This window comes from Triticum aestivum, chromosome 4B (genome assembly GCF_018294505.1).
Source record: "Triticum aestivum cultivar Chinese Spring chromosome 4B, IWGSC CS RefSeq v2.1, whole genome shotgun sequence".
NCBI classification, from domain to species: Eukaryota; Viridiplantae; Streptophyta; class Magnoliopsida; order Poales; family Poaceae; genus Triticum; species Triticum aestivum.
Window position 1 is genome coordinate 147831743 of NC_057804.1, and position 10984 is coordinate 147842726.

General features: G+C 45.0%; 3 protein-coding genes and 1 long non-coding RNA gene across 4 annotated transcripts in view; 3 read left to right on the forward strand and 1 right to left on the reverse strand.

The window, feature by feature from the left end:
• The first annotated feature begins 3391 nt into the window (after positions 1-3391).
• LOC123091544 (methylesterase 17) lies at positions 3392-4926 on the forward strand. The gene is made up of 4 exons (XM_044513081.1): positions 3392-3673; positions 4181-4321; positions 4434-4568; positions 4657-4926. The coding sequence occupies exons 1-4, from the start codon at positions 3431-3433 to the stop codon at positions 4924-4926; spliced, it is 789 nt and encodes a 262-aa protein (XP_044369016.1). The 5' UTR covers positions 3392-3430.
• A 449-nt stretch (positions 4927-5375) lies between these two features.
• Positions 5376-8285, reverse strand: LOC123091547 (uncharacterized). Its single transcript, XR_006443281.1, has 5 exons — positions 8127-8285; positions 7632-7813; positions 6681-6928; positions 6346-6459; positions 5376-5607 (listed from the first exon to the last, which is right to left on the reverse strand). It is a non-coding gene; the product is annotated as an uncharacterized lncRNA (long non-coding RNA).
• LOC123091545 (methylesterase 17) lies at positions 5381-7211 on the forward strand. The gene is made up of 4 exons (XM_044513082.1): positions 5381-5599; positions 5769-5909; positions 6339-6467; positions 6709-7211. Exons 1-4 carry the CDS (start codon positions 5381-5383, stop codon positions 6970-6972), a joined length of 753 nt encoding a protein of 250 aa, XP_044369017.1. The 3' UTR covers positions 6973-7211.
• A 152-nt stretch (positions 8286-8437) lies between the features above and the next one.
• LOC123091543 (cysteine desulfurase 1, chloroplastic) overlaps positions 8438-10984 on the forward strand; it is a gene marked incomplete at its 5' end in the record, with an annotated part of 6057 nt that continues 3510 nt past the window's right edge. Inside the window, 4 exon segments of the mRNA XM_044513080.1 lie at positions 8438-8629; positions 9496-9629; positions 10240-10399; positions 10738-10924. Coding sequence (XP_044369015.1) covers positions 8438-8629; positions 9496-9629; positions 10240-10399; positions 10738-10924 — 673 coding nt within the window.

Genomic DNA, 10984 nt, shown 5'->3' on the forward strand with positions numbered 1-10984 from the left:
GAGGGAGGTTGCAATGGCGGCGCCGGCCAGTGGCGGCGCGATAAGTGGCGGCGGGGAAGCGGCTAGGCGCGAGAATGGGGGGAAGCGGCGGCTGACGGCTGCGGGGATCCCGAGGGGGAGGTTAGGGTAGGTTTAGGCCCAAAATTAGAAAGGGGAGGGGCTATATATAGCAGTTTTAGCTAGGGTTGGTGGATTTAGATGGTTTTCGGACCCTCGGATCACGAACCAATGGTCCGGATCGGAGGGGGCTTAGGTGAGGGGTTGGTGGGTTGTGTAGAAGAGTTGGGCTGAGAGGAGAGAAGAGAAGACATCCCGGCAACGGTTTCCGGATACCGAAAACGTCCGACTTATAGACCGGCTATATTGCGGGTGTAGGTTTAACGGTTGGGCTAACAAATGGACTCCGAATGCGACGAAACTTGGCAGGCGGTCTGCCTACACTATAATAAGACCGCACGACAAGTTGCAACCCATTCCGAGAACATTCTTATGCCACTTATAAAATAATATTTCGGAGGTGCCGCGGGCGCGTGCGAGTGTGTCTGGCTCAGAATGGACAACGGAGAGAACCGGTGGAACCCGAACGGATGCAAAGTTTGAAAAACATGCGGATGAAATGCAGATGATGACATGGCAAAATGCAACACGCAAGCAAATAACATGGCAACGACGGCGAATAACTGGCGGACACCTGGCGCATCGAATCCGGGGTGTTACAAGGGCGCTCGTTCGGCCGGCATTGCCTTCGTGTCATGTGGCGCCACGGTGATGGTGGCGAACATGCGAGGAGCCACGATTGGAGAGCATGCCGCCATGAGCGTGGCGACGTGATGAGAGGAGACCGGCGCAGCAAATGCTGCGGTTGAGAGGCGCTCAACGGAGATGGAGCGCACAGCGCCACCAAAGCGGAACGAGAGGAGCGTGGCCACCAGAGTGTTGTCGACCATGAAGTCCGCTTTGTGGACGAAGAAGATGATTTTGGTTGGCGAAGCCGAGGTAAGTGGCATTATGAAAGCTTTGGATGAGAACAGATCGAGGATGTTGCGTGCAAAGTCCACGCCGGGCGAGGGGAAGAACCCGAGCTGGGAATGCATCAGCGTGGCCGAAGCGGTCGCCCATCTGCGATTCTTTCTCCCCAGTAGACAGTTGATCATCTCCTTTAAAACATAGAACCCATGCAATGCAATATTTGTGCAATCCAATAGAAGAAGGCACGAAAAATCTGAATTTCCTTGTATATGGATGAAATTTGTTCTACTCCAGGGCACGAAGCCACCAGATAGGTAAATGATGGACCAGACCACCTGGCCCATATTATCTATTGATGGACCACACCACTTGGCCCACATAATCAAATATTACAGACATCAAAATTTGTCTCCTTTTTGTGGCATCTGTGTTTCTTGGAGGCCCATAGTTTTTCTTTATTCCCTACATCTAAAAAAATAACATAAAGTGTGCATATTTTTCAAAACCTACCTTGATCAACCACTAGTTTAAGAGTTAGTATGTAACACAAAATCTGTGCCATGTTAGAAATCAACAAGTAATAAGCTAAAATAGATCCAAAAGTCATGGAAACTCTACTACATCGAAAGAAGTACTTCAAAATTAGGGGCTCTACAGTAAGATGATAATTCATCACACACAGCTCACAGGAAAAGAAATAAGGTAGAGTTAGAGATGGAAACCTAATCCATGATGCAGAGGACTCTGTCTAATGGTCTCGGCTACACTAGACGCTCGTGTCTCATGTAATAAATCTTGAGAAATGCGTGCATGTACCTTATATTTTTGGATGGGATTAGTATTAGAGTACTGCAGGGTGCCTTCTCTTCAAGGTACTCCCTCCGTTCCATATTAATTGTCGCACTAGATCAGCGACAACTAATATGGAACAAAGGGAGTAACATTTTTCAGACAATAAACGGTAAACCTTTCTTACAAATTAATCAATAAAAGCTACAGATTAGGATTGCAAGCGGTTTAGAAGAACACTACGGGGAGAAACTGTTGCTCAATGGATAGAATTGAAGTGGTTGATATAATATCTCTTACTGATTGCAAGGAGAGTGTGTGTCTTGGAAACTGAGTGCAAAAAGGGTCTTCTCTGTCAGGGAGCTATATTTGCAACTCAAAGCAACTGACCTAGTTGGATACAGAGGTACATGGAAGATCAAAATGCCCTTGAAAATCAAGATCTTTCTGTGCCTTTTCATTAGGAATAGTGTTTTGACAAATCTACTCAAAAGAGGGTGCACTGGCCACAATCAATGCTAATTCTGTGGTCATGCAAAGACAAAATCATTTGTCCCTTGACTTTAATCTTGCCAAGTTCACCTGGAGAGTGGTCTTTAGTGCTCTTAATTTGGTTGGACCTCCTGAAGATTTCAGGGCTTAATTAGTGCTCTGTGGACCCTGTGTTCCTCCTGGCCAACGCAAACTAGCTCTAGTGGGGGGCTGCTTTCTGTTGGACCATTTGGAAGACCAGAGATTCGACATATTTTGATAAAAAATACCCGATGATCATGCAATAGTCGCCCCTCTTGTGTTTCAATCTGTACATTTCGTTTGTTTTGCATAAAAAGTTTGCTCTACCATGGTGTAGTGGCACTGTGGCCAAAACTACTATGTTTTGCATGCTGCTCGTTTGTTCTGAACCAGGGACCCGCATGGTTACCTGGTTTTGCTTTCAGTTTCTAGTTCCAGTTTGATGTTTGCTCACTATGGTTTCTCTAATGAAAATCGATGAGGAGGCTTGTTGTTTAAAAAAATGAATCAATACGTTGGACAAGCCTTTGATTCTTACCCCGAGGTGTCCACTCGGTAAGAAAGAGTCAAACCACCTGATCATTCCAGGTTGGCATGCATGTGTTTTCTAGCATGAAGTCGGCATGCATGTACGTGGAACAAGATAAAAAGGCACTAGAAATCCACCCAGGAAATAAAGGACAAAACATCGTGTAGTACAGCCCTGAGTGATGCAAGTTATGCGAAGGCAGCAATTCTGGTGCGTGCATAGACATACCGTACGTGACAAATGGCGTATTACATACGTAGCCTCTGTCTGTTGGACTTAGTCTGGCCTTGTCTCCATCGACCGGCTCACACTGAGTCAATTTTTTCCTTAGGATAGTATATAGGACGTGCTGTGCTGTGGACTGGACATCTATTTTTCCTATCTCTTTTCCTAAGATTTATGGGCAGGTGCACACGGGAGGCAGTAGCAGGTGATTTTCCTGCATTTAGACTCGCGACTACTGATGTAAGTGCACTATTGCAGTGGTGACTTAGCCAATGCTTCTTGAAATAAACAACAAGACAAATTGCTTGGCCTCGCCTATATAAATAGCTCGTCACTAAATGGCACGCAACCGCAGATAGATAGGCAGGCGCACAAACAATCGTAGTACTACAAGTTATTGACGAGATGGACGCCGGCGGCGATGCTACCGAGAGCAAGGAGCATTTTGTCCTAGTGCACGGTGCCGGCCACGGCGCCTGGTGCTGGTTCAGGCTCCTTCCCCTGTTCCGGGGCTCCGGCCACCGCGTCTCCTGCGTCGACCTTGCTGGGGCAGCCGGCAGCCGCGTCGACCCCTGCTCTGTCCGGTCGTTCGACGAGTACACCGCGCCGCTCGTCGGCCTCCTGTCCGCGCTGCCAGACGGCGAAAAGGTGACGACAGTAACCGTGTACCCACACCCCCTTCTTGTAATTGGATGCTTGCATGCATGCACTAGTTTTTCTTTTTCTTTTTTTTTTGGTTACTGCACTACTCTTTCAGTCTCAGGGGAACAAAATATAGCTTCAAACTACATTCTTCTAAGAACTACCCACTCTGTAAGCTTTTATAAGACGTTTTATGATCACACTTATTTTCCATTGCTCTTTATTAGAAAATCACTTTCTATGACTTCCAACAGACTGATGAGCCGCACAATGGCCTAGTGTAACTTACCTAAAAAAACCTTTATAACAAGGCCACTTGCCAATTATGTCGAAATAAGAATTGTGTATCTTATGGAAATCATGATAGATGAAAAAAAATGTGGTTTTTGCGGGATAAAAGCGTATAGTATACTGAGAATCAAAGAAATTTACTCACAATAACAAGGAAATCTCGTGTTACAGATTGATACTAGCACAGTAACAAAACTAATGGTAGCATATTGATTTCCTCAGGTGATTTTGGTTGGGCACAGCGCAGGAGGGCTAAGTGTGACCCATGCAATGCATTTATTCAGCGACAGGATTAAGCAGGCAATCTTCATAGCAGCAACCATGCTCCCGTTTGGCTACCAAACGGAACAAGACATCAAAGATGTGACTGCTTGAACTCTCTTATCATAAGCTCATTTAAACTCTTATTATGTCCGGTTACAGTAGCAGCTACCATCAGTTCTTCCTTTCAAGAATTTCAGCTGAAATTTAACAGGGCGTACCTGATTTATCCGAGCTCGGGGACGTGTATGACCTAGCATTTGGTCTTGGAATGGATCACCCACCAACGCGTGTAGCACTGCAGCCAGAGTTCCAGCGCATGATCCTGTCCCAGCAAAGCCCCCGAGAGGTTGGTTAACGAAATTGCAACGTTGAATCATCCGCCGATGTGTTATACGCCATGGTCGTGGCACTGTAACTATAAGATGTTTGTTCAGAACTCTGCGCTTGCCTCCATTCTACTCCGTCCATGGCCTGCCGCCTTGAGCGCAGCCAGGTTTGGGAGAGGCGGCGGGGACAGCAGCACAATCGACCAGGTGTTGCGCGTGTACATAACAACGGCAAAGGATTGCATGGTGAAGCCAGAGCAGCAGGAGGCGATGATCCGTCGGTGGCCACCGAGCAAGGTTGTGGCCATGGACACCGACCACAGCCCCTTCTTCTCCGCACCGGAGCGTCTCTTTCAGCTCATCGTCAAGTTACTGTGACCACTTGTACACCATGCATGCATGGTCTGGGTGACGCCTAGCTGCTCCTGCTCTTGTATTCTCCACTTCTCCAGTCTTCACTGTGTGATGTTACTTGCATGCCAATTAAGTTATCAACAAGGCTATGTTAAAGTTCCAGATGTACCACGCGTGAATATATCATGGTCTAAAACCAGCAATTAACACCGCAAAACATCCTCCGATAAGTTAGCACGTCCATAAGGGCCAAATGCCAAACACGATGCAGGGAGGAGAGAAACCAGCTGGTCCACGCGCTATATCCTGCCATTTTACATGCAAGATATGCAGAGAGCACCTGGCATGCATCCATTTATAGTAGACCTCAATGGACGACCTGCTTGGTTTTGACATTTGGAACTGGCGCACAAATGCAGTTGTCCCGGTGATTGGTACAGAGGTAATGATGCACTCAATAGGCAGATGCTGAACGGGCATGGCAGGGGAGCATTTGGTGCTTGTTCATGGGGAAGGGCATGGAGGGTGGTGCTGGTTCAAGCTCCGGTGGCTCCTTGAGGGCTCCGGCTACCAAGTGACCTGCATAGACCTTGCCGGAGGCGGCGTAGACCCAACCGACCCCAACACTGTACGGTCATTCGAGCAGTATGACAAGCCGCTCCTGCGCCTCATCTCCGCCTTGCCAGAGGGTGAGAAGGTAGGATCCTGCAGTATTGCTGCTAATTTATAAACTACTTATGGCCACAAAGTGCTGAAGGTAGTTTGTTGCTTTGTTGTGAAGCTGCTTAGGGACATTGTGTCCAAAATGATGAAGAGTTATAGGCGATTCGGTTTACCTTTTGAAACTCATTTTGATCGAATTTCAGGTGATTCTCATTGGGCATGGCAGTGGAGGGCTGAGTGTGATTCACGCAATGCATGAATTCGTTGACAGAATTAAGCAAGCAATATTTGTGGCAGCTGCTATGCTGCCATTTGGACTTCAGACTGATGAAGATAAGAAAGATGTATGTTTTGTTCCTTAAAAAATGTTTTCAGGCTGCACTTTATTTTGTCATGACGCATGAGCCACCTACCAAGTGCTGAGAATGTGTCCTAACTAACAAACATATACATACGACAAAACTGAAATCCTTAGTACATATATAACTCAAACAGACATGGTAAAGACCAGGATAAATACGATGGGCAATGTTAACCAGGCACTTGGAATATTTCCTGAGAATTTCAGTTTGTTCTCGTTGTCGTCATTTGCATGATAGAAATGAAATAACAGGTTCAACAATTCTTGGAAAAATTTATAGAACAAATTCCACGTGTTGAAATTATTGAATAAGCTCTGTTGCAAATTTATTGCATATCTGGAAGCTTCCTTTCATGGTTATATACTGACTATGTCCGACTAATGACAGTTTCTGTATATTAATGTGTAACAGGGCTTACCAAGTTTGCCTGAGAATGAGACCGAGTTGACATTCGGTGCAGGAGCAGATGATCCTCCAACTACTGTCGCCTTGAGATTAGAATTCCAGCGTGATCGACTATCACAACAAAGCCCTGAGGAGGTACTATATGCATGAGCCAATGTGCTCATGAAATCCACATCTTTATCAAATTGTACAGATTCTATAATCTGAGCCCAGTATTATAAAATTTATTATAGCTATTTCCTGACAAGATATTGCTATCATTTCCCATGCATGTGTCTTGAACAACCTTCTCAAGAACTAAACATCATACACAATTAAGAGGTAACCAATGGTCCGAATTTTACTTACACATGTTTTATGAAAAAATCTTGTTCAGGAGTCAATACTGGCTTCAATGCTGATGCGCCCATGGCCTGCAAGTGCTATTGGTACTGCAAGCTTTGAAGGAGCTGATGAGAGATTGAATCGAATAAAGCGGGTTTTCATAAAGACACAGCGTGACCACATGCTGGACCCTCAGCAGCAAGATTCCATGATCAAGAAGTGGCCACCCAGCGAGGTTTTGGTCATAGATACAGACCACAGCCCCTTCTTCTCTGCACCAGAACAGCTCTTTAACCTAATAGTCAAATCTCTATGATGCAAATATGCAAATTACTGAACTCTCTATAGTGGGTTTGTTCAAATTCTTGTAACATGACATATACTAAGTATCCGAGTTAGGATAACATCTTTGTGAAGCATGTTTCTCAGGGAATCTTCAAGACAAATGGATAAATGGTTTAAGGGTGTAAGTAAAGCTGGTTTAGGGTAAACATTACCATTCACTTTGTAAGCAAGTAACTCAAATCAGGCCTACGTAATTCCCATTTTAGATAAGTCTACGTGTTATTCCAAAAGAAAAAGGAAAAGAAAAGGACCGAGTCAAAGGTGCTGAAGTGTATATATGGATTGCCTAGCCCTTTCCATCATTTCGGACTTTTGGTTCCGCTGCCTAGACATGAAGCTTAACATGGTATCAGAGCCTAAGGTCTTGAGTTCAAGTCCTGGCTTTCGCAGTTAATCCAAAAATTGCTACTGCCCCCCTCTATGTCCATGTATAGGCCTCTTGAGCCATACCTCTGAGTCTATTCACATATTGACTTCCCGCGTCACACGTAAGAGGAAGTGTTGAAGTGTATATGTGGATTGCCTAGCCCTTTCCATCAGTTCGGACTTTTGGTTGCGTTCAGTCTTTATCTTTTCTCAGGAACCAGCATTAGCCGCTGATATACAAGCCAACCAAGCAGAATGTTTTACCTTAACTAAGCTTTGCAGTAACACTTTAATTGCTGGATCAGATAACTCATCAGAAGTTACTCTTCAATGGCCACTAGAGCACAGCCTCCTTGCCCCAGCTCACACACAGTGCCTCCTCCCTTTGCTGTAAAATGACAGCATCAACTCCATCTTGTGCCTTTTCCCCTTGCTGACCACGACTTCTGGTGCCTCACAAAACGAGATGACAAACTCAGCTATCCAACACGGAGAATTTGCTTCATATAATTCACGATGGGAAATTAGGAATGCAGTCTCACATCATATAAACTGTGGAAAATCGTGGAAAAATTTCATTGAAACTCATGGCGTTCGCATCTCACACTGTTAATCATGGAAAATTTGTTGACGCCTAGGAATAGAACCTATCCAGCAAATCGAACACAGCAACTCGACCACGCATTCGATCGAACAGGTGCCGTGCTACTGCCCTACACCACGGACAGCCCCTATCTTCAGCATGGTATAACTGCTCACCTGGCATGGAACACCTCCCTGGCGTCGTAGAGGAAGGCGCTATTGTCGAACGTGGAGGTCTGCGGCGGCGGGTGGCGGCGGCGGCCTCGTCGACGGCAGCAGTTACTACATGCAGCGGCGCCGCTCCACCATTCAGTGTTACTCTGCCGCTCTAATGTGAGACCACCGTGCGGGTCCCGCACCCTGACCGCTTAAACACACTTGGACGCTGACGGGTGGGCCTCACGTGGCAGGAACGGAAACACACCGCGAAGCTTTGGCTAATCCAACCCACAGAGACGGCGCGCATGGCGACCGCGGCGGCGGCGGCGTCGCTCCGGTACTTCCCCTCTTCCATCAGGAACCGCAGCTATCCCGGAACTATCGGCGGCGGCGCTGTGGTCACGTTTTCTCCACGGCGGGGCCGCTGTGCGACGGCGGCCGTGGCCGCGCCTTCGCGGGAGGCGGAGCCGGCCTCCTCGCTCGGGGACCTCACCCGCGTAGACTTCCCCATCCTGGACCAGGTCTCCCCTGCTCATCTCCGGCTCGTCTCGTTGTTTGGTTGTTCGTGCCATTCCAGTCCAATTTTGAATTTGATTAGTGAAATAGTATTTACAGTCGCGCATCTAATTATGTTTTTTCCCGATAAATTATCGGATCGTTCTTGATTGCGGCGCGTCTAGATACTCCTGATTACAACATGTATGTAGTCCTGCTTTTGCTGCTGCCTGGAAATATTTCCATTTGTTCGTAAGAGAGTCTATGCTTCACCGTACGGAGTTCCAACTGTTGTTCAAGGCAGTGTGTACGCAATTGGAGCGAGGGGCCATGGAGGTTTATTCCCAACATGGGTGGCAGCATAACCTCTGTATCGGCCCATCGCCTCCTTCGACATAGACATAGTGACGGTCCTATTTGACTCTACTGGTGCCGATATGTCAAATTTTTATCTTCTTTCAGACTGTTTGTGTTTGGCTGTGTGCATCCTAGCTATGCAGAGGCTGGGTGTTGCTCATCATGATTTCCTCTTGATGCTACATTATGAGTTAATTAAAGCGCTCTTTATCGAAAAAAATGTTCATAAGAGAGATATGGGCTTTTAGCATATCACCATGTCTGGTGCAGTTACCACTACGGATAAGCTGATATAAGTTTCACTCAGCTTTCTTTTGATTCGGTTATGCGTGTAAAACATCCATTTGTAGGGCCCTCCAGAACAGTTGTTTTATTCAATGTGGATTCAGTAACTGCAAAATTATTGTTGGTTTACATGCTGGATTCTTTCGTTATTACTATGTCGCAAACTTTAACCTTACATTTTGTTATGTATACACTTTTGGCATTCAAGTGAGGTGGTTTTTATATCATTTATGATCATCGGAACTTGCAGGAATTTGATGGTAACAAATTAGTTTACTTCGACAATGGTTCAACATCACAGAAACCCTCTCATGTGATGAAAGCCTTAGACGACTACTACCGATTTTATAATTCGAATGTTCACCGTGGCATTCATGCTCTCAGGTAATTTTTTGATTTGTCCTTTATGTCTTAATTGGGTGTTGCAAGTGTAAAATACCCACTAGTACCAGGAATTTGGATGCATATTCTCTATCTCTAAGTGTGAGTAAAGCAAGGTTGTGGCCCTGATGTAATATCTGGCTCTAGACCCCTAGAGGCGTTGAGCTGTGCAGGAGAAAACCCTTTTTTTTTTGAGAAACAGAAGATTACCCTTTTACTCTCCTACTAGGAATATGGATGTGAATCACCACAGAACACCCCCTACAGCATAAAACTATTTTACATAATTACATTTCACTTTTCGCCTTGCACAATTTCTTCTGTGATTTCCCCCATATCTGACTTGTCTGTTTTGTGAGGTATGGTAGTGCTCACATAATTTTATTGTATTGGACAATGATGCTATAGGTGTCGTGTTTTGAGATATATGATGATCAACTGTGTGCATAGAAAGATATAGCAGTTGATTTGCTTCATAGTATGTCATTGCTAGGCTGCTAGTTTTGTATCACTCAGTCAAGTAGGTTATCATATGCTTTTAGTGTTTGCGAGCTATGTGCATATGTATACACATGTTTTGCTCCTACTGACATGTTTTCTTCACTATCATCAGCGCAAAGGCTACTGATGCATATGAGAGTGCAAGAAGGAAAGTTGCAAATTTCGTCAATGCGGCTGATAGTAGAGAGATTATTTTTACTCGTAATGCTACAGAAGCTATCAATTTAGTAGCTTATTCGTGGGGCCTATCTAACTTAAAACAAGGAGATGAGGTGAATCCTCCATCTTCCCCAGCTGATACTTCGTGCTCTACCTGCCAGTCATAATTTCTTTTTATGCTTCTACTTTGATGCATATCATGAATATTGTTCTTCAAACACTGTTTGACCTGTTTCATGTATTTATGCATCCCCATATTATTTTCCTCATCTCTTTCTAGCTCATTAACTGCTAACTCTTCATATAGTGATTCATAACCTGCCGTTGTTCTAGATAAAATTGTTAAATTTATCTTATAAGAATGTCACCAAACATTGATTTTTATCACGATTCATAGAAATATGCATTTACACTTATTGATAGTAATTCGTCTGCTATTTCTGCCGAGCAGATTATTCTTACAGTTGCGGAGCATCATAGTGCGATTGTTCCTTGGCAATTTGTATCCCAAAAAACTGGTGCTGTCCTAAAGTATGTTGGGCTGACTAAAGAAGAGGTTCCAGACATTGAGCAGTTAAAAGGGCTTCTGTCAAGCAAGACAAAGATTGTTGTTGTCCATCATGTTTCAAACGTCCTGGGTAAGAAGGTTTTTTTTCCTTTTCAGATATTTATTTATTTAAGGTTCATGGAAACTATAA

What these genes read in the sequence shown, in the direction of transcription:
- LOC123091545 (XM_044513082.1), top strand. Translation starts at nt 5,381, where the DNA reads ATGGCAGGGGAGCATTTGGTGCTTGTTCATGGGGAAGGGCATGGAGGG. An exon ending in CCTTGCCAGAGGGTGAGAAG is followed by an intron (nt 5,600 to 5,768) that starts GTAGGATCCTGC and finishes ATCGAATTTCAG; the next exon opens with GTGATTCTCATTGGGCATGG. An exon ending in CTGATGAAGATAAGAAAGAT is followed by an intron (nt 5,910 to 6,338) that starts GTATGTTTTGTT and finishes AATGTGTAACAG; the next exon opens with GGCTTACCAAGTTTGCCTGA.
- LOC123091544 (XM_044513081.1), top strand. Translation starts at nt 3,431, where the DNA reads ATGGACGCCGGCGGCGATGCTACCGAGAGCAAGGAGCATTTTGTCCTA. An exon ending in CGCTGCCAGACGGCGAAAAG is followed by an intron (nt 3,674 to 4,180) that starts GTGACGACAGTA and finishes TGATTTCCTCAG; the next exon opens with GTGATTTTGGTTGGGCACAG. An exon ending in CCCAGCAAAGCCCCCGAGAG is followed by an intron (nt 4,569 to 4,656) that starts GTTGGTTAACGA and finishes ATGTTTGTTCAG; the next exon opens with AACTCTGCGCTTGCCTCCAT.